Genomic DNA, 23042 nt, shown 5'->3' on the forward strand with positions numbered 1-23042 from the left:
AGAAAAGGGGGAAGTCATATATTTCTGTGTGTTAAACTTTTAAAGGAATTATTTCTCTACATTAGCAATACCAGCCTAACTTTTAAAAACATTGACTGTATACAAAGAGAAGAGGCATCTTAACTTACCAGGAGGCTTCAAATGTATGCAGATTGGTGAAACAGAGCTTCAGTGGTAGATGGGCCGGCAAGATAGGTTCTAGAGGTGTGTCATCTGTGACCTTGGGTCAGTGTTTTAAATGGAAATACAGAAGGGCAGGTACTCTGTATTCATTTAAAGCTCTGCCTTGGGTTAATAGTCTCATGACAACTCTCGGCTCAGGACTGGACTCTGTAGAACAGATATGTGTATCCAACTTTCCTGGGCCTTGAAAATGCCTTTTCGGTGCATACATTTGTTCAATGGCTGATGGTTTTGAAGTGAGAAATCACTGTTGGGGTGGCTACTCAAAATGTGAAGTCTTGGCATTGCCATCTGGACCACTTAGAGTCGTGCAGGAAGCCTGGTTTTGGACAATAAAGTGTTTTTTCACCTAGACCAGTGGTGCCCAGTGAGGTTTATACAGGGCTAGTCCATTGGCATTGTTTTGGGCTATGAAAAGGATTCAAATGTATGTTTTTCTTGGGAACCATGTCAGAGTTTCTTGATAAATTACGTAAAAATAATTTATATGGAACTTATTTACACAGTGGTGGCCCTGCAAGCCTGGCATTGATCCTGCCTTCCCAGTCCTTCAATGGACCTGCGTGTTCTATAATGACATGCAATAAAGTGTTCTAATAATCTCAACATATACCTATAATATTTATATAGCACATAAGAACCACAACATAAAAATGAAATAAAAAAGCTGTTGTGCAATGCACTGCTTCCTGTGTCACCTCGTTTTCTATACATAGGTTACTCACTCCATCAGCTTGTGAGGTCACTGACATCTCTCTGAGCAAGGAGAATGATGACAGAGGCCCAAGGTAAGATTTTCCAGCAAGTAGAGAAACCAGTGTTCAAAATATTTGAAAAGAAAGTACTTTAAGCCCATGCGAATTATGGAGTGAAAAGTTACTCAGCTCGAAGATGCTATGAAGCAGCCATGGCTTTGTAGCCTTAGCTGCAGATGACTGTTTCAGAATGCAAACACATACAACTAGACAATTAGGCCAAACCTCTGCGTACAGAAGAAAAGACTGTCTGGCCACAACTCACCAGCTTCATTTTAAATGGCAAGTTAGAATTACAGAAGCATAAAAGTAACATAAATATTCACAGGGAGGAGGGGGCATTGGGCTGCCAGTCGGCCTAGAGTCATGGCTCCTCCAGTTATGTTCTACTCTTGTGTTTATTTTATTTTCAGACACAAGAGGCCACATTCACTAAGAAAACCTACCGTCTTAAGTTTACTCCTACATTAAGGGGGAGATTTTCGATTCTGATTTTAGAATTCTCAAATATGTTTTTCTTGGTGAAGCCACAACTCCTACGACTCCACAAATTTTAGGGATGTTTCCCCTCGTTCTGTTACTGAGAAATGATTTACTCCTGTCTGTAGCAGCAGTAAGTCTCTAGACTTTTCCAGGCTGAGAATGTTTGTGAGTAGTAACCAATTCATACATTTGTCAGTGTGCACAAACTCTCTATGGCATCCCCACCGTGGAATGCACATTCCACACCCATGAGAGCAGATTTACTCTAACCTAATGTTACATAACACAGGTGTTATATTATGTGTGTGTGTGTGAATTGAGTTAGAAAATCAAATCCATATTCCACTTTTGTAAAACACTCCATTTACACAAGTAAGTTGAACCTATATATTCAAATGACTGTGAATCGGACAATGAGTGCCATGTGGCACATAAGCCCAACTTCCTGTTTCCAGGGAAATCATTTGACATGTAACTCTCGGAGTGCCCAATTAGGTGCTGGGAAAAGGTTTGCATTCAAAATATACCTACAGACCAGGATGCGGACATTGATCCAGCTAAGGGTGGCCACTGTCCACGTCGCTATTGTGGCACTGGATATCGTAGTGGTGGTGCCTTTTGTTATATCACGCTGATGCTTGGTCCTCTTTCCTGTTTTGGCACAGTTTGCTTGTGTGGCACAGCCGTAAATGAGAAATCACACTGACCTTTTCCAGCTGGCAAGCAGCTCTGTGTGAATTGTAATATTGAATACAATATTCTGAGACATGTTGAGGCACATTAAGGTCCATCGTTTTTAGCTTGTCTGTGCCATTACAGGCTAGTACAAACCATGAGAGAATTAATTTGGCCCAGCCAGTCAATGGATGTTTTGTTGATACAGCTGGGCCAAGGAGCAGTGCAATTTTCAGCTCCTCTGGTAAAATAAGTCTGTGCCAATGGTGCAGTCCCCATATAGTGCTTTAAGGTAAATTGGCAATAATTTCACCTTACCACTGGGTGACTACACAAGGCACCTTCCTTATGCCACAGGGCTTGGTTAGACCATGTACCCTCTGAAGGGGAACTTGTGCATCCCCAAATGCAACAAATATAAAGCATACATCATTAGTGTACTTCTGGTGTGTAATCATAGAACACACAATGAGAATAAGCTAAGACAGTCATGTCCCTCTCAGGCAGTGACTCAGTTCTTAAGATCAAACAAGATGTCCAAAAATAGTCTGGTCATGTGATAGGAATATTTGTGTATTGAAGATGTCGTGAACCACTGCTCTGAAACAGATCAATATTGTGGTGATGTAAGAGTGGATATGTCCAAGTCTGTGAAGCATAAATAGATGTTGCACCAGCCACAAATTCTCAGTGCTTCACTAGCCATAAATAGGAATCATGTATTACTTTAGAGAAACTATTAACTCCTGTGTTGGAATTCTAGACTGCATAATGTATATGTAGTGAAGGTGTAAAGATGCATTCCTCTTCCTAACCCCGTCACACAACAAATGCAATAAAAATAATAATACAATCATAATGATAATTTATGTAGCCCACATTAAGCCTGCAGAGTCTCCTCTTGGTGCATGTTAGTAAGAGGAAGAGCCGCTGGAATGATGCAGTTCTGTGATTCTGGCATATTCTGCAGAGAGGCAGATTCTTTGCAGAGGTCATCTGGTCACTTTTTAGTTGCTGACTCTTGTGGTCATGCTTTAAACTGGTACTGATCAGGAGAAATCCTTGTTCAGACCATAATAATGTGTGTTAAATGACAAGACAGCAACATAATGTTGCCACTGTATGTTCAGCATTAAGCAGCATAATTTGTACTTCCTAGCCACATAATTCAGGCACCTCTGCCACATACTTTTGTCCGCCATTGGCTGCATAATTCTAGCCTGATAATAGGTGATCTGAAGAGAAGACACAGATGCACAGAACATGAGCTAGGCAAATACTCGTGTTGAAGCATTTACTACCATGTAAATCAGTACAGAAGGTAGGTGATCAGTCATGTATTTGGCATTGTCCAACCAGCAGCGTGATTTTATCACCTCATTCCCTGAGTGGCTTCTCCTGTTTCCAGCTGGCATACAAAATCCTGAGGAACCACATGGCATCACACACAAAACCATGACAGGACAGACTCCAGGACAAGGAAAGAACCAAGAGACAGACACAAGATAAAACATATATTATCTTCCCACCGTTTGTTTTGCACAGTTTTGCCTTCTATATGGCATTATCTGAAGCTGTGGCAACCCTTCTGTTGGGTTCTGAAAGTTCTCACTAACTGGGATACTGGTGGCCTGAGCTCAGTGTGTTAGTTCAGTGACGTCCGGTCTCTTCCATGCAGTGATAGTGTGATATATTATTCAAAGGCTCAGGTGGTATCACCCTGGATGATGAAAGGCCAAGCTAGCCCCTCTGGGAATCAAACATTTTATCTTTGCTGCCACACAGATCTTTGCTGAGGACACATTAGGCCTGTGTGCTACCTTGGCCCATATTCAGGCTACCTTCACTTAAATGTCGGGACCTCAAATATTTATAATGTGAACAAAATGTGTGATGCAATTATGTAAAAAAAACACTTGATTTACACTACTTCAATTGTCTAGGGTCTTTCCACTGTGGCCCAGTGTGAGCCATAATGTATTAACGTATCAATGTTGTGCCAGCGACAAATCTGGACTCGTCATAGCGTCTATTTGTAGTCTTTCTTTGTTCTCATACAAAAAAAGACTTCAGTCACAACACATTTGGGTAACATAAGTACAAGCAGTAGCTGGTCCTGGTGGCCATGGTTTGTCAAACAAACAGCTCTCCTGTGTAAAACATCTCCTGCCCATGGAGTCTTTACAGTTACTGTCCAGGATTGACTTTGAGATGTAGTCCTTGGGGTGTGTACCCATATAAACAAACACACGTATATTCTTATAGACATGGGGAGCCGTGGTGAAACACTGAGAGGAACACCAGTAGAAGCAGGAGTGAGAAAAGGGCACTTGATAGGATCAGAAAGATATATTTTTGACATTGATTTTCCATGTACTTGGTAACCACAGCAATCAGAAATAATGCATAGAGTTTACATCAAATGATGCAGGGGAACTTAGTGGAGTGGTACATGAAGCCTGGGGCTGGAAGAGAGGAGAGCAGGTTAAATATGACTGGACTGTGACAGATGATGCATGGATCATTATATACAGGAGTCCAAAGGGTGTTGGGGAAGCACTCTGCACCGGTGACACCGAGCAACAGTGGTGGGTATTCAAGGTGAGACCTCTTCAAACAGGAAGTAGTGCCATTTGAGCGCTGTTTTAGACAGCGCTTCTGCAAGTGGCATCTGCAAGGTCGCAGTAGCTGTGAGGGGACTGTCAAAGCCATGACACCAGTGAATTCGGAGAGGGACAAATGATGGAGTTTGCTCCACTTTTGTGACCTATGATATGCTGCTCCTCGCACTGTGGCACCCTTGTGTTAGCTTCTTTGCACTGCAGGGTTAGGAGAATAGCTGCCTCTCCTAACTGAACTCTATTTGAAGAGGCCCAATTTACATCCAAATGCTAGATGTTTCTTGCTATCAAACTTAAGGCCATGAAGTGCTTGGGTCTGGAGTCACGACTCTTTTTCCATGATTTTGGAGACAACACCTTTCGCTATCTTCTTGCCTAGAACTAACCTATGTACTTGGATGGTGACCCTTCAGAGGTTATCAAGAGCATGTACTATCGCCTAATGTTAAGCTCTAGTCAAGTCAGTTAGTAAATGAACCTACTGCAGAGGTTTTGACTGACGGAAATGCTACAGATTACAATCCTGACATAGCTTTTATACCTCTGCATCTCTGCAAGGTCAATGCAAATGAATTATATCGATTTTGTTAAGAATGGCACCTGTTTTGTAGCGCTATGAAATAGCAGAACCTTTACTACCAAGCACTATATAAAAAAAAAGCAAGTTATTTGCAGACTGTCCCAACACGCACCAGACAAAGATCCCTAGGTGAGAGGATGTGGCGTAAGGGCCAGAGCTGCCGACTTTGGAGCTGGGGAAAACGGTTTGAGTCTCGGTACCAGCAGAACATCCTGTGATTCTGGGCAAATCACTTAGGGGGTCATTCTGACCCTGGCGGCCGGTGACCGCCAGGGTCACCGACCACGGGAGCACCGCCAACAGGCTGGCGGTGCTCCCTCGAGCATTCTGACCGCGGCGGTTCAGCCGCGGTCAGAAACGGAAAGTCGGCGGTCTCCCGCCGACTTTCCGCTGCTCGGGAGAATCCTCCATGGCGACGGAGCGCGCTCCGCCGCCATGGGGATTCTCACACCCCCTACCGCCATCCTGTTCCTGGCGGGTCTCCCGCCAGGAACAGGATGGCGGTAGGGGGTGCCGCGGGGCCCCTGCAGTGCCCATGCCAATGGCATGGGCACTGCAGGGGCCCCCGTAAGAGGGCCCCACAAAGTATTTCAGTGTCTGCTATGCAACTGCACCCGTCGCACCTTTCCACTACGCCGGCTCAATTTTGAGCCGGCGTCCTCGTGGGAAGGCTGATTTGCCCTGGGCTGGCAGGCGGCCTTTTGGCGGCCGCCCGCCAGCCCAGGGCAAATCTCAAAATACCCTCAGCGGTCTTTGGACCGCGGAGCGGCCGCCGAAGTTAGAATCACCCCCTTAATCTCCCCTTCCTGGCAAAAATGAACGTGTTCTTGTGTAATGTAACCAGTGCTCATGTAAAGTGCTGTAATATCTCTGTATCAAGTTCGCGCTAAGTGAATCTACATCCAAAGGCTAGATGTTCTTAGCTATTCAGCTTGAGGCCGTGAAGTGCTTGGGTCTGGAGTCACAACTCCTTTCCCACCATTTTGGAGACAACACCTTTTGCCTTCTTCTTGCCTAGAAATAACCTATGTGCTTGGTTGGTGACCCTCAGAGGGTATCAAGAGCACGTGCTATTGCCTAGTGTTAAGCTCTGCTCAAGTTAGTTGGTTAATGCACTCACTGCAGAGGTCTTGACAGAACGAGAATATCACAGAGTACAATCCTGAAATAGTTTGTTCATCTCTTCATCTCTGCAAGGTTAATGCAAATTAAATATAGTGATTTTGTTAAGAATAGCACCTGGATTACCAAGCGCTACATGAAAAAAAAAGAGTTATTCTCAAACTGCTCCAACACCCACCACACAAAGAACCCTAGGGGACAGGATGTGGCGTAAGGGCCAGAGCTGCTGACTTTGCAGATTGGGAACACGGTTCAAGTCTCTGTGCCGGCTTAACAGCCTGTGTTTCTGGGCAAGTCATTCAATCTCCCCTTGCTACCAAAAATGGTAATTTTGTGATGTCACTGGTGCTTATGTAAAGCACTATAGTACCTTGGTATCGAGTTTGCACTATATAAAACTGAAAAAAACAAAAAAATAAAATGCTCCAATACATTTGGGTCAAATTTGCACTACATAAATCTGCAAAAATATAAATAAACAAGGCCCCTTAGACAGCGCAAAGAAACAGCATGATGCCCAAAAACAAGAAAGAGGAAGAAACAACATACCGCCATGAGCGTGAAGCGGCAAGGTAAAAGAAAAATATAGTGCACCATACAAAGATACATGGCCAATCGTGCAATAATCCATGTAACACGGTCAGTCTCCAAGGTGGTAACAAAACAGTCTCAAGGCAGGAAAAAAATAAAGCATTTATCAATGACATCAAGGGATTATTTAACTGGCTCCAAAACAAAGGTTTGAATGTTCTGTGAGATGAAAATGTGCCAGAGAGATCTACTCTGGGCAAGGGATGTTAGGAGTTTGGCTCAGTATTGTAATTTCGATCATTTTAAAAGTGATGCCCCCCTGCATCTGATTAAAAAGGAATTATAGGAAAGGATTGTTGTGCAATCAAGGGCTAAAGATCTGAGACAGCTCAACACAAAAAGTTCAAAAAACGTACTTAAAAATTCCTGATTGAATTGCACGGTATACTCCCATCTTACGACCCTGACAACCCCTGTGATGAGGAGAGAATTACTGAAGACCCGTAGAAGCCTGACTCCCTCCTCTGTAATTCAAATTGAGGGGAGGATCCCTGGTGGATGAATAGAGGAACTGCGGGTGTGGGTTGAAGGTACGATGCTCCAGTGTTTATGTTTTAATGGATTGCTTATGTTACATCACAATAAGGCACACATTTCTAGGGTCAAGCGCACAAGTCCCTGTTGTAATCTCTGTTTGGGCTTTTAACCACGCCCATTTCATGCCTGTCACTTTCATTGGTTCTTGGGCTTGCCTTTCAATTTCGGTGGCAAGAAAAGTCCGGTTAGGAGTTTACAACGCTAATAGATATAACTTGTGCAAATGCGAGACCCGTTGCATTGCAAATGCTTATTAAAACCTCCTGTCAAAAATAGTGTAAAGACTGATGGAAGGCCTGCAAATTTTATAAGATAAACAATATTTGGATGTAACCTGTGTGTGGGGTAGGTCTATACTAGCAATATCGACTTAGCATTGGGTTCATTATTGATTTTAGTAGATCCACGCATTTTAAAAATAGTTTAAACTGGTTTTAATCAAGGGATGTTAGTTTAATGAAATATAGCTGTTGATCAAAATTTGGTTAAAACGGTATATGATGAAGATTTTCAATGATTATAAATTCAATTGATTGTTTAATGTACCATGGTCTAAAGAAGCTTTTATTTTTAGTTAAACTACGTAGGAAAAGCTTCACTTGGGAGGTCCGCCTGGAACTTTGCTGAGAGAAGGACCACCTTAGGGGTCTCCTAATCAACTGGGCTAGTGCAGATGGGAAGTATGAGTAAGTGGGACTTTGTGCCATTGTAAGAAACATGCACAAGTGATCAATTAATGAGATTGTACTAGTGGGCAGAATACATTATTTACAAAAATGTTGTTACCACCTACCGACCGGTGCACCCCATCAGGGAGAACCCCTCCCTCCCCCCAATGTAACCATGGGGATGCGCCCTAGCCTACTTGACTTCAGGAGGTTAGACATTTTTCTGTTCAGGCGATTTGTGGGTTCGTTAGTGCCAGACAGACAACCCTCCTTGCCACACATGCTTTGGCCAGTGCTTTAAATTGGCTGGTACTGCCCAGTACTGAGTACCGGCACTTTTGTATTTTGTGAGGGAGAGTACCTGCACTTCTCAAGAAAAACGTAATACTTTTCATTGGAGAGTGCCGGCACTTCTCAAAAACAAGCAGGTACTCTGATACAGAGTACTGGCACTTCTATTTTTCCATTTCAAGCACTGCCATTGGCACTACATGTGACCATGACGTGATTGCCTCTAGAAAACGCTATGCTAACCACATTACCTCTGCAACCAGTGAATCAAATAAGTGTACGCGCGGTTTGCTCCACTAAATAATGGCACCTCAAATGCAATATTGCCAGGACTGGGATTGGAAACCCCCTTGGTACCAGTTTTTCCAGGGTGACCAAAAAGCGGCATTACCAGGTGCCTCCATGCCAGAAAATTATATGTTTAACACAAGAAATCCTCCCCTCTCTGTTTACAAGATCCAGAGGCTGAGCCACCAATGCAACATCCTTCTCCCACCCCCAAATAATTGAAGCAGCAGCTGGTAACAGCAGCAGCAATCCTGGCAAGAGCAAAGATGCATCCCTCCTGCAGTGGCACCTGGTGACTGCTGTGGTCTTGCTGCAGCTGGAGGCAGTAGTGCTCGTGGCGAGGAGGACAGGAACAAATAGTCCAATCCCTACTTCACCGTAACTTCTGACCTTGTTGACCGGAGGCCTTGCCCACTGGCTCCTCCTGCTGTTGTTGGTTTGCGTGATGCGCTTAACCCACACAAGGACGATGGCTTGCCACCTTTCCTCACACAGCCCCACCGGACCCTGCATAATGTCTACTATTCCCATTCTGGGGAAGGCCTTTGTATAGTGATTTTACCACTAGTCTCCTTCCTGTTGCTTCGTGTTGGCAAGATTTAGCCTTCCATATGTGTGGTTTTTCAAAAAAGGGATCTCCTGTGAGAGGCACCTCAGTCTTCCCTGGACTGAGTGAGTGATTGATCTGTTTGGTGGAATATGATTGTTAGATGGGGGTGATTTGTATTTCACCTTATAACATGACGGTTGGCCAGTAGCACCTTATCGACCTATAAACTAGATGAACGTATGAGTGTTGTCTGACCCACATGTGACTGAGGCCAGCATTTTGCTTCACAAGAAGGAGAGATAGAACCAGTGCGTTGGGAAGAATGAGTGCATCTTAGATTGTTGGGACCTTCAAGGGCAAATGGTTCTACTTGGATTCGTGGGCCTGAGAACCACTATCTGTATCACAATCTTTTTTTTTTTTTGAGTAAACATAAATTCAACCTGAATGTACAACAATTAAATGGTAAGAGTCACAGAACTACAAAATGTATGAGCGATATAATACATTCCCGTTGGCAACTCAAAAGTAGTACAATTCATACTTTGTGCCCTTCTAATAGGAGGATAAACAAGCCCTCACGCTCTACAGTGCAAACGAGTAACGCAGAATAACTATATTTCTAAACAACATAAATATACTAGTAACAACACATAATAAAAAGTAGGACAAGGTCACAGAGTACAGATTCTTAAATAACTTGTGCTTAAAAAACATCAAGCCTGAGGGTTCAATCACCAGAATTACGATGGTGTGGAGAAAAGGGAGAAGCACAGAAAACATAGTTTCAAAATTAGAAAAGAAGCAATGTCTCTCTGGATTATGAAATAAAAACTTATTAGAAAAAGGGGCTATCTTGAAATTAGCGCTGTCCACCTGGTTGACCCAGAGTAAGAATGTCTCATACTAAAAACTGAGAGAGGTGAAAAAAGTAACCGATCTCCTCTTCGGAGAACATGATTAGTTGAAATGATGCAGGAGCGGGCACCTGGGTTGAATGCATGACATGAAGATTCAAGAGCTTCCTCCCATTGCTCCCCTTGTTCTCCATTCACATAGTGATGCTGTTGTGTCCACATGGAGTATTTTACAACATGGAGAAATGTAACTCCACTCGTTGCTTGTTCTTCAGTCAGCGAAGCAAGTATGTTGTCTTCATTCACCTCACTCTTTGAAGAGCTTAAAGTTTTGGATGGCCCTTTGGTCCGTCTCCCTGCTCACCGTCACTGGCTCTTTCTCGTTCTGCGAGGTGCTGATGAACCAACTCGGGCAAGCAGCAGACTCGAAGGTGCAACTGGTTCCACTGCCGGTTAAGTCTGCTTTGAAGAAAAGTAAGTGCAGCAAGTTGTTCTTGATGTTGATCAATGTGGAATTCACTTCCTTGGGAGTAGAAAAGGAGAAGTGAGTTAACTAGGTGTAGAGCAAAAATACCTTCGAACGGTAGTGCTAGGCTAGTCAACAGGCCTAATGAATGGACTCTGGATCTCGAGGTGAAGAAAGGGCTCTAGACACCTGGAGCTTGAAGCACCAAGTCCTTAGGGTACATGTTTGGTGGACTTTGAGGTGCTGAGAGTGAACAGAGGAGGTAAAGTGTGGCCCTTGGGGTGTATCAGAGGTGGGCACCTGAACCTTAGATAGCAAGGTGGTGAGAAGGCTTGGGCAGCCGAGGGGTGGACTTCCATGTGCATGTTGGATTGTGGGGCAATTGAAGTCTAGGCCTCAAGATGCAGAAGGCATACCCAAAGCATAAACCTCTAAGTGAGGAGTAGACAGTAGGGCAGGCCCTCATTGCTAAGAAGAGATTTAGGGAACCTGAAGTTTGGGCCTAAAGATGCAGATGAGGCAAGACCATGGAGCATGGTGCAGAGTGTTGGAAAGACGCACCTTAAGAGTGGACCTCGAGGTGCAGCGTATTGCTTGTGGCCCCTAAACTGTAGACCATCTGTTGTGAAGAATGAGAGAGGCGACAAACGTTCAGACTAACAGGTGCTGAAGAAAGGAGACACCTAATATTATAAGTCTCAAAGGGTGCTGCGATGTCTCCGGCACCTCCTTGTTGGCCCACCATGTGTAGAAGGAAAGTGCACACCTGATGTTGTCAGATCCAACAGGCGCAGAGCCGGCTGGGGCAGAACAAGTGGGACACTCACAGTGATGGTATGATAGGGTTACTAAATATCTGTCTCAGTGGTGCAGTATGGGCACGGGGGTGAGGGGCTGACCTATTTTTGTTCAAGCCACACTTGAATAATGCTGCATTCGTTTTTTTAGATCTCAATACAATACAGGTCTCCAGTGGGTTGGTGTTTACATGAACACAGAATCCTAAAGCCAAAGTGCAAAACAACTAGGACATGCTGCAAACCTTGGTTTGATGGCTCGAGGTTTCCTGTAGTCCCCAGAAAGCAATTTGGTTGCAGAGGTTGAACAGAACCTGTGGGTGCAGACACCCTGCTCTATCTTTACCATCCAAGAGGCAAAATATGGTTTACTGGCTCACCCCTGCTCTCTAGGATTTGTGCTGAAACTTCACCAGAGCTATTTGCAAATGAGTTTAGCCCACACAGGCCCTCCTGAGTACAGAGGAGAACATGTGCGGCTAAGGAAACGGGGAGAGAAGGAGCTTCTGAGATGACGTGGAAACACTTTAAATTTGGACCTTAAGGTACAGTGGGACAAGGAGAGGGTTGAACTTGAGATTTTGAGCTGCAGGCAGGACTACTGCAATTATGCAGTGCTGAAGGATCAAATAATGCAGCAGGGTTTATTAAATAATGCAGCAAGAAAAGGCACAATATGTGGCATGATGTAGCACCTTCAAGGCAGTATTACTTTACTATTATGTAATTTTAAAACCCTCTCTGGGTAAATCATATTTCACCCCATTCGTACCAGCTTAACACCTGAATAGAGCATCAGCAACCAAAAGGCGGCCAGTTAAACTTTGCAAAAGGTCTGCCACTGCAGGGCACCATGTCTGGCATTTTCATGGTAACGCTTGATCCCTGGGTGCTAGAAGCAAAAGCTTTCTTTGTTGAAATCTGCAATTATGAAGTTGATAGTGCATTATGTGGCAAATCCAGTCATTCCATGATTATGCAGAAAATACAGTGGCGACATAATTACATAAGGCTCTTGATTTTGCGAGCTGAGAAGCACTCCAATTGTGAACCTGAAAGTGCATAGTCTACTTTTCATCCCGATGGCCTAACATTTTTTAACAATGGTCTACAGTCTTCATCAGTCAGTGGTTCAAACTGGCTTAGATAAGTGCTTGCAAAGTGACCCAAGTCATTAATCCGCGGCCAGGATACAGAGGCAATTGAAATTTAATATAAAGTATGTTTTGCTCAATGAAATCTGTGAATGCATTGTACCTCGACTCCGAAATATCTCCGTAAATGTACCTGGTGCTTCCTTTAATTCCCCAGTTACCTTAAATATTTTACCTAAATCGGCTGATTTCAGAATGCAGTCCATGTAATATGCAGCATTCACTATTTAAAAATTCGTCATATATATTACTGAATGCAGATCAATTAGCTTTATCATTTTCTAGATAATTCTGGTACCATGGGTATCCTAACTACTTCATTTACTTGACAGCAAATGTAACTCTGCTATGAAGAATATATTATTATTATTATTGTTACGGGGAGTACAATGGAGTTCTAAGGCACAAATTAATTGACTTCATCATTCAGAATTACATTATATCGATTGAGTAGGTCAGTATCATTTAAACTGAGAGCATTAAAGTTTTCTAAAATTCAAGAGACAAGTTCATATTTATTTACTGCTCACCAGTTTTTCACTGTCACAATGATTGGTAAAGATACTTCGCCAGACATGCTGTGCTGTGATGGCCAGTTCAACGGAATGATATACTGATCTGACCAAAATATTGTTAGATCTGCTCCTTCCTCACTGGAAGAACCCAACCTGTCAACATGCCCCCGACTCCTCTGAAGCACTGGATCTAATCTGTGGAGTCCCGCAGGGCTCCACACTCAGCCTGATGCTCTTCAACATCTACATGACTGCTGGCCGAGGTCACACAAGCCCACAACATAAACAACCTCAAGCTGAGGCCACACAACTGATACTGTTTGTCTGGGACCTAGCACCAGGAATACGATCACCACATGCATGACCAAAGTGGCCACCTGGATGAAATTCAATTTTCTCAAGCTGTACTCGGGGAAAACTGAAGTGGTAGTCTTTGGGAAAGACCATTGCACTCCACCTGGTGGCCCACAGACCTTGGACCCACCTCTACACTTTGCTCACAAGCAGGAATCCTCAGAATCATCATAAACAACAAACTGGACATGAATGCCCAAAGACAAAGCTGTGGCCTTGTCCTGCTTCAGTACCCTAAGCATGCTGAAGAAAATCCTCATGTGGATACCAGACAACACCTACCAGGGAAAGGACCACCCAAGCCCTTGTCACCAGCAGAGTGGACTGTGGGAGCACCCTGTACACAGGGATTCCCAACCAGCTCTCTAGAAGACTGCACAAAAAGCAGCAGCCAGACTTTCCTCGGAGTCCCACTCTGAGCCCAAATCACACCACATCTCAGGGAACTCCACTGGCTCCTGATACACAAGTGCATGCACTTCTTCAAACTCCTCACCCACACCTACAAAGCACTTCACAACATAAGCCCAACCTACCTTAACAGCCACATTCACATTCACCAATCTTCCAGACACCTCCGCTTTCCTGGTCTCTCATTACTGCTTTCCTGTGTTTTAAATCCTAAAACGATCTCTCACAATACACCAGAACTGCCTCCTTTCTTTTGACGTTTGCAAGAAGCCGAAGACCTGGCTTTTTGAGTAAGCCCTCCAGGGCTGGCCTTACACACCTGCTGCAGAGCATTGAGATATCCTCGCAGGTAATTACCATGCTAAATAAAAAACAATAACCTAGCAAACCAATGCAGGTTGAGCTTTGCACTATTTGCAGACACAGACAAACTATCTCCAACATATGACCAGCATTGTGAATTGGGCAGATATCTTCTTTGACCAATTAATTGAAGCCAAGGTTTCCCTAAGTTTACACTGGGTTAGGTTTTCAATTTCATGAAACAATGTTAAAATCTCCTAAGACTATAGTGTGAGCATTTGAAGGCCTAATCTCTGTTAAATAGCCAGTTTGGCGATCCAAAGCAATTGAAGGATTACAATTCGATGGTCTATAGCCCAAGTCAGAAGGTAACTTTTTAACCGAGGCCTCCCGCGACTTGTAGCTGAGCAGGGCTCCATCGCGGTTGGCCTGAAACTTTGACTTTGCCCCGGTAGAGGTGCAACCAGATGACCCGATTGGTGCTTTTGGTTTATAAGCGCTAGAAAAATAATAATTCTTTAAAAATTCATATCTCCGGTTCCCTTTATCCGATTTTATTCGTTTTTGTGTCGTTTTAAAGATAAAAATATAAACTATTTTTATAAATTGGTTTTGGATTTTTAAACTGTTTCCTGTGTTTTATTTAATTACTGTTTTGTGATATTTGAATGCTTTACACACTGTCTCCTAAATTAAGCCTTGACGCTCGTTGCCAAGCTACCAAGGGTTGAGCTGGGATTAATTTACTGAGACCTAACTGTACCTAGGTGGAGGTTAGTGGCTTGTTGCTAGGTGTAGGTACCTACCTGCCCTTACCAATAACCCATTTTCCAACAATCATGTTTTAAGTAGTCTGTTAGTCTACTTTACGAAGCCAGCATAGAGGGGACTGCTCTTGACTAGATCATATCCCACCTTGAAAACAGAACAAATGTCATCACTACTCCCCCCTTCTCATCCAAAAGTACTTAAAAAAAGCAGGGGTTCCTCAAAGCTGTATCATCTCACCCATGCTTTTCAACATCTACATGAAGTCACTACCGGCAATGATCACTGAATTTCATCTCACATTCTATAAGTACACAGATAACACACAAATACTTCTTAAACTGCAAAGCCCCATAGACACTGGAAACTCAAAAATCTTCAGTTGCCTCAGAACAGTTGATCAGTGGGCGACATTGGGCCATCTCAAATTGAATGCATCCATAACTAAAGTACTCACATGTGGCAATTGGAAAAAATAATGACCCATTTTCCAACATTTTTGGAAGCAGCGACGGGATCCTGTACTTGTGTTCAGTATCACGTTACAGTTTTAAGTAAAACAAATTAAAAATCCTCTAAATTGTCTTAGTGCAAAAATTATTATTTTTTTAAAAAAATTACTTTTTTTTTAAATTAATTTGGATTAATTTCAATTATTGAATTTTTGTAATTTTTCTAAATTCTTGTTTCCAATTTTTGCAAAAAGTTTTTGTTGACACAAAACTAGGGAACCATGGAGCTTGATCTGGCTAGCCTACCCACACTGACAGTAGTCCAGCTTAGGGGGTTGTGTATTGAAAGAGGGTTGCCTGCAACCACTGATCTCAGGAAGCAAATCCTGATCAAATCCCTGACAGCATGGGCTGAGGCCCAAGAGCTAGGCACCGAGGAAGCTCCAGAGGAGGAAGAAAAAGGGGAGGATGCTAACTCTAACCTCTCAGGGGAGGGAAGGCATCTGAGCCCAAGTGAGGATGAGGAAGAACGGTCCTCAGTAGATACAGTCACTAGGGGCAGACCCAAAGCTAGTGGTAGGAAGGGGGTCCTTTCAGGAGGAGAGAACCCATCCATCAGAGAGAGAGAGCTGGAGGCCCAGCTAGCATACATAGCTTTGGAAGCAGACAAGCTGGCCCTAGAAAAGAAAAAGTGGGCAAACAAAGAGAAAAGAGATGGTGGCAGCGAGAAAGAAGCTGAGGTGTCCCTGGGTGGGGGTTATTCCCCCAGATTACCCAAAGGGGTGGTTCCTGCCTATGTAGAGGGGGATGACATAGATAAGTGGCTGGGGGCCTTCGAGAGGGCCCTCCAGATGAGGAGAGTCAAGCCTCAGTACTGGGGTTCACTTCTTTGGGAGTTAGTTCCCAACTCTGGGAGGGATAGGCTCCTAACCATGAGTGGGGAGGATGCAGACTCATACCCCAGTATGAAGAGTTGCTTGACTAAAAAGTCTGGTCTGACCCCAGAGCAGTATAGAATGAAGTTTAGGGACACCCAAAAGACAAGCACCCAGTCCTGGGTGGACTTTGTAGACACCGCACTAAAGGCACTAGAGGGCTGGATTATTGGTAACAAAGTAAATACTTATGAGGGGCTATACAATCTGATCATGAGAGAGCACATCTTGACCAATTGTACCCAAGAAAGGTTACGCCAGCATCTAGTGGACTCTAAGCAGACCAACCCTAGAGAGCTAGGGGAGGCAGCTGATGAGTGGTTGAGAACCAGGGTGGTTGTCAAGTCCCAGGGGGGAGACTCCAAGAAGGGGGGGGCAGGTCCCCAAAAACCTAAGGAGGGAGGTGGTAAGCCCACCACAGAGACTCCCTCTGTACCCCAGAACCCTAAGAAGGAGGAGAGTAAATCCCACTCCCACTCTGACAAGCAGAGACAGGGAGACCCAGGGTTAAAAAAGCTCTTGGACAGTAGGGCTTGCTTTGACTGTCAGCAGACAGGTCACTTCAGAGGAGATGCAGCCTGTCCAAAGAAGGTGGTTAGCATTGGGCTGTCCAGTGTAGCCATGGAGGAGGATTCCTCAGATGATGAAGTCCTCCTAGCATTGAGCTGGGAGACTGGACCAGATGGTAAGCTGGTGATCCCTGAGGGTGGAAGTAGGCACTTCCACCCCATTCAGGTGAATGGGATCCCTACCACTGGCCTGAGGGACACCTGTGCCAGTCACACTATAGTGAGTGACCGGTTAGTGACCCCAGACATGTATGTCCCAGGAGAGACAAGGAAAGTCAGGATAGCCACAGGGGAGGTCACCTCCAAACCTGTAGCCATAGTGCCCCTAGAGAGGGAGGGTATCCTTGACTGGTTTAGGGTGGTAGTCAGTGCTGACCTCCCCCTAGATTCTATCCTGGGCAATGACCTCCCAGAGGTGGGTCTGGTCCCAGATGGGGCGGTCGCCCAGGGCGCCCCCCCAAACCAAAGTCCTGGGGAGTCAGTCCCTACAGTTAGGAGACAGGGGTCCCCAAGAAAAGGAAAGAAGAAAAGGAAGGGTAGGCCACTCTTAAAGAGAGTTCCAGGGAGCAAAAGGCCTTCTGCCCCAGTAGGGAGGGAGCCCAGAGTTGGCACTGGTGAGGCCTCCCCTTGCCCCAAGGAAGTCCTGAGTAGTCAGGCAGCTGTCCAGATGCAGGGTGTTGCCCTTGCATTGACAGAAGGGAGAGTGGAAGGAGGGTGTCTGCCACAGGATGTGGTAGCCCCCCACTCTAGACAGCAAGAGGGGTGCCAGGACCCCAAAGATGCCGCTAAAGCAGCTCAGCCACCTGTCAGTGGAGAGCTTAGGGTGTGGTTCTGGGTACTGACAGCTGTCAGTATCCTCTGCTGGGCGCTAGCCTTCCTGGCAGCACTGTACTTGGCCTGGGAGGCAGACCCCAGGGCCAATAGCAAAGTAGGCCCCCTGACCCTATTGGTCATGTTGGGGTTGCTCAAGTGTTGGGTAACCTCTTTGGGTAAGCTAGGTGTTGCCCTAGTAAAGTTAGGAGTTGGGGAGGTGGGCACCTCACTACCCAAGTTGGGGAGAGTGAGAAGGGAGACCCCCCTAGAGGGAAGTTTCAGTTTGAGTTGGGTCCTTTTACTGTTGTGATGGCTTCACTACCCAGAGGGAGTGACCCTGACAGGAGGATGTAAGGCAGAGTAGGCCCTGCAAGGGGACAGCCAGTTTTCTTCATTGTCTTCCTCGCCTAACAAGCCAGGAAGACTCTCCCAGGGTTGGGCTGAGTCTCCTGGACGTGTGGGCTGGGGGGGGTTGTGTGAGAAAACAGTGTTGATTGCAGAGGCCCCATAACTTTTTGCCCCCATTTTCCACTTTTTTGCTGGTGTTTTCCTGACTTTAAAGGTGCCCTGGGTACTGCTAACCAGTCCCAGGGCCTGTGCTCTGTGTAAAATGGATATGCAAATTAGGCTAATTATAATTGGCTAAGTTAACCTACCAATATGTCCCTAGTATATGGTAGGGCATGTAGGTTTAGGGACCACAGCATAGGAGACGCACACCTAGGTGCACTGCTGAGGTGCCCAGTGTCATTTTAAAGGCAGGCCTGCCTTGCTGGCTGCTTTTAAATTAAATTATATGCAAATTCGACTTTGGAATTAAAAGTACTTCCAAAGTCTTAAACTACCTTATTTTTACATATAAGTCACCCCTAAGTTGTGCCCTATGTGCCCCTAGGGCTGGGTGCCATGTAACTATAAGCAGGGACTTTATAAAAATAGATTTATAAGCCCTGGTGAGGTAAAAACAGCCAAATTCGTTTTTCCCTCATTGAAGTAAATGGCCTTCATAGGCTAGAATGGGCAGACTTTATTTTAAATTTTAAAGTCTCCTTAAATGTTGCATACCAATAATTTGGTATCAAATTAATTGTTGTAATAAATCCCACAGCTTCCAGTTGTTGGATTTAATATAACTTGTTCAGGTAAAAAGTTTAGACTTTACCTAAAAAGTTGCCAATTTCAGCTCTGCATTGTTTTTGCTGCTGTGCTCTGATTGGCCAGCCTGCAGCAGCTTTGCCAAGCTGCCTTGATGAGGAGTGAAGTGGCCTGGCTTCACACAAAGGAATGTGCTTGGGGGAGAGAATCTCCCCTCAGCAGATGGTGAGGCAGGAAGGGGGAGGGCTGCCAAACTGGTCTTCAAAGGCAGAGAAGGACATTTGGAGCACCCAGCAACACCCCCACATCCTGCAACCCCAGACAACTAGGTGCCCCCTTGATTAGATTAGGAGAGGGCAGGAGAGGGGTGTGTTTATGATTTTTAGCCACACCAGTGGGTGGGCTCAGCCAGATGTAACCTCCAAAAATCAGATTCAGCCATGTTGGATTTTTAGAGACTGTTGCCTTCTGGGATGGATTTTTTACCACACTTCCCAGGAAGTGGTCATCACAGGGGGACGACCCTGTACCTGATTGGAGAACCAGGACCCCCCTGCTTTTCACCCAGGAGCAAGGATAAAACTGGCAGACCTGCACCCACACCTCAGATCCCCACCAAATTTCAAGAAGAAAGAACTAAAGGAGAAGAAGGACTGCCCTGCTGGACCCCTGGCCTGCACCTGGAACCTGCACTCAGAAGGACTGCACCAGTTGCACACTTGGGCTTCACCACAAGAAGGACTTTGCCTGGCTTCAACTGGTTCAAGGAGGGACTCCCTGTTTGCTACAGGTGAAAAATTGCTATCCAGAGTCCCCTGCACCAACTCCTGAAAAAGTGACCAGCTGACCACTGTCCAGTGGCCAAAAAGGAGTTTGCACCAGGTGCATTCTGGGAGTTGAAGTCCGCACCCCCCAAGGACCATCACAGAACTTCTGGACCCTTGGGGTGAGCTGTGGACCCCTAAAGAACCTTAAAAGAACACCTGGGTGAAGCCCCAGAAGTTTGGAGAAGATTTGAAATTTTTTGTAAAAAAGCTCCAGAGAGGGACCGACCCGCTGCGGAAATTCTAGCCGGCTTGCCTCAACCGTGACCCGGCCTGACTTCGTGGTTCGTCCCGGTAAAGAAAAACCTCCGAAAAAGAGACTAAGGGGGTTATTCTAACTTTGGAGGAGTGTTAATCCGTCCCAAAAGTGACGGTAAAGTGACGGATATACCACCAGCCGTATTACGGGTTCCATAGGATATAATGGACTCGTAATACGGCTGGTGGTAAATCCGTCACTTTTCCGTCACTTTTGGGACGGATTAACACCTCCTCCAAAGTTAGAATAACCCCCTAAGTCTGAAGGTAAAATGTTGACCGGGACCTCCCAGCCATCGTATCCGAGAAGGGCTCCATGGACGTCGGATCAAGATTCAGGTTTACCCCGGTCGAAGGATTTTCACCTCGAAAAAACGACTAAGTCCGGAGGTAAAAATCACCACCGAGGAAACCAACATCGCGTATCCGGACAAGGGCTCCAGGAGGTCGGACTCGACTGGCAGATTCGTCCCGCTGAAGAAAATCTTCAAAATAAAGACTAAGTCAGAAGGTAACTTTTTAACCGAGGCCTCCCGCGACTTGTAGCCGAGCAGGGCTCCATCGCGGTCGGCCTGAAACTTTGACTATGCCCCGGTCGAGGTGCAACCAGATGACTCGATTGGCGCTTTTGGTTTCTAAGCGCTAGAAAAATAATAATTCTTTAAAAATTCATATCTCCGGTTCCCTTTATCCGATTTTATTCGTTTTTGTGTCATTTTAAAGATAAAAATATAAACTATTTTTATAAATTGGTTTTGGATTTTTAAACTGTTTCCTGTGTTTTATTTAATTACTGTTTTGTGATATTTGAATGCTTTACACACTGTCTCCTAAGTTAAGCCTTGACGCTCGTTGCAAGCTACCAAGGGTTGAGCTGGGATTAATTTACTGAGACCTAACTGTACCTAGGTGGAGGTTAGTGGCTTGTTGCTAGGTGTAGGTACCTACCTGCCCTTACCAATAACCCATTTTCCAACAATCATGTTTTAAGTAGTCTGTTAGTCTACTTTACGAAGCCAGCATAGAGGGGACTGCTCTTGACTAGATCATATCCCACCTTGAAAACAGAACAAATGTCATCACTACTCCCCCCTTCTCATCCAAAAGTACTTCAAAAAAGCAGGGGTCCCTCAAAGCTGTATCATCTCATCCATGCTTTTCAACATCTACATGAAGTCACTACCGGCAATGATCACTGAATTTCATCTCACATTCTATAAGTACACAGATAACACACAAATACTTCTTAAACTGCAAAGCCCCATAGACACTGGAAACTCAAAAATCTTCAGTTGCCTCAGAACAGTTGATCAGTGGGCGACATTGGGCCATCTCAAATTGAATGCATCCATAACTAAAGTACTCACATGTGGCAATTGGAAAAAATAATGAGCCAATCTGCGCCTGCCCTGACAATCTGGGACTACCTCCTAAAGCATTCAAGGAAGTAAGACACCTTGAAATTACCATGGACTCCAAGCTGTCCGTGGATATCCAAGTAAATAACAAAATCAAGCTTCATCACTATGAAAACTCTGCAACGCATCTTCCTCCACCTATGATTTACACACAAGTTCCAAGCTACTATCTCTCTTGTAAACTTGATTACGCCAATGGCCTCTACCACAGATTGTTTTTATAAACTATGAAACTAATTCAGAACTCTGCTGCCAGACTGCTCCTACATATAAAGCTACAAGCTCACATCTCCTCTGCCTTGAGGACCCTACATTGGTTAATGGTTGCCAGAAGATCCACCTTCAAGCTCCTTTGTATCACCCACAAAACAATACATGGAACAGGACAACTTTTCATCAGGAATAAAATCACCAGATACAGATCAGCAAAGGCACCTCTGCTCCAGATTGGTGCCTTGCTGCAAAAACCTCATTGTGCAAGAAAAAAAAACATGGGTGGCACATCTTTCTCTGTTTAAGCAGCAAAACTATGGAATTTATTACCCCCAAACATAAGATCCACAGATCAGTATCTTATCTTCAGAAGACTACCCAAGAGTTGTTGCTTTCCTACGTAACCACCAAACTCGACATGTAACTGTACAGCATATGCCTGTGTATGTAAACATGTTTAATTTGATTATACATACGTATTTAGATATGTGCATTTCTTTGTACACATATATATACTATTTATAGTTTAAAATATATAGATATTCTTATAGGTCTGCATAACAAATGTATATATTACCGTTATATCATTATATGCTTAATGTGTATATAGGTCACTGCATACTTTACACATACATTATTTGAGTAGATACTAATGGAATTTTGTTTTAATTTATCCATCACAATGTATGATAAATTATGTAAGTTATTTGATCATATGCTTATGGGTCTCTGTTTCATTTTATTTTGACTATCATAATTGTGTAAATATGATCATAACAACTTTATCTATAAGTGCCTCACTATTAAAATATTGGGGGGAATATAAAATTAAAATAAATCTGAATAAATAAGAAATAAGAAAATCATACCATTTCCAAAGAAAAATAATTTAGCTTTATGTACAGCCACACTTGAAAGTCTGAGTTTCTAATTATTTAGCCGTACATGCACATATGGGACTTTATATAATACAACTTTATATCTCTTTATTATTTTCTTTATACTTGTATACATTTCTATATAACTATGTATCTATACATGTATTACTTTATTTTTACTGTAGAAAAAACACCTTCAATTCTCTCAAATGCACCAATATTTGTCTCATCCTCTACCTCCACTCTGCCTCACTCAAAACCTCATTGTACTACTATCTATGACCTCCCAAAATGCCATCTCTAGACTCTTCCCTCCTTTGATTCACCCCAAACCTTATTGTACTACTATGGTCTCCAAATAGCACTTTCTAGACTCTTCCCTCCTCTATCCCTCCTTTGACTCACCCCAAACCTAATTTTACTAGTATGCACTCTCTAATAACCCTTTCTAAACTCTTCTCACCTATATCCCTCCTGCATTCTATTCAAGCCAGCTAACAGACTCACATGCCCACTGCTCAAATTCACAACTTATATTTCCCTGTACTAATCCACCACTAATTCAAACGTACTTCACTGCCTTGTCACGGGTAGTAAGCGCTATATAAATACAACCAG

General features: G+C 44.2%; 1 protein-coding gene across 1 annotated transcript in view; it reads right to left on the reverse strand.

Moving 5' to 3' along the window:
• Positions 1 to 9768: 9768 nt before the first annotated feature.
• The window catches only part of LOC138266021 (interleukin-1 receptor antagonist protein-like), a 57367-nt gene continuing 44093 nt past the window's right edge, over positions 9769 to 23042 (reverse strand). Inside the window, exon 7 of the mRNA XM_069214329.1 lies at positions 9769 to 10724. Within this exon, the coding sequence (XP_069070430.1) occupies positions 10509 to 10724 (216 nt within the window). The 3' untranslated portion in view covers positions 9769 to 10508. The remainder of the gene's footprint in view (positions 10725 to 23042) is intronic.

This window comes from Pleurodeles waltl, chromosome 11 (genome assembly GCF_031143425.1).
Source record: "Pleurodeles waltl isolate 20211129_DDA chromosome 11, aPleWal1.hap1.20221129, whole genome shotgun sequence".
Classification (NCBI taxonomy): Eukaryota; Metazoa; Chordata; class Amphibia; order Caudata; family Salamandridae; genus Pleurodeles; species Pleurodeles waltl.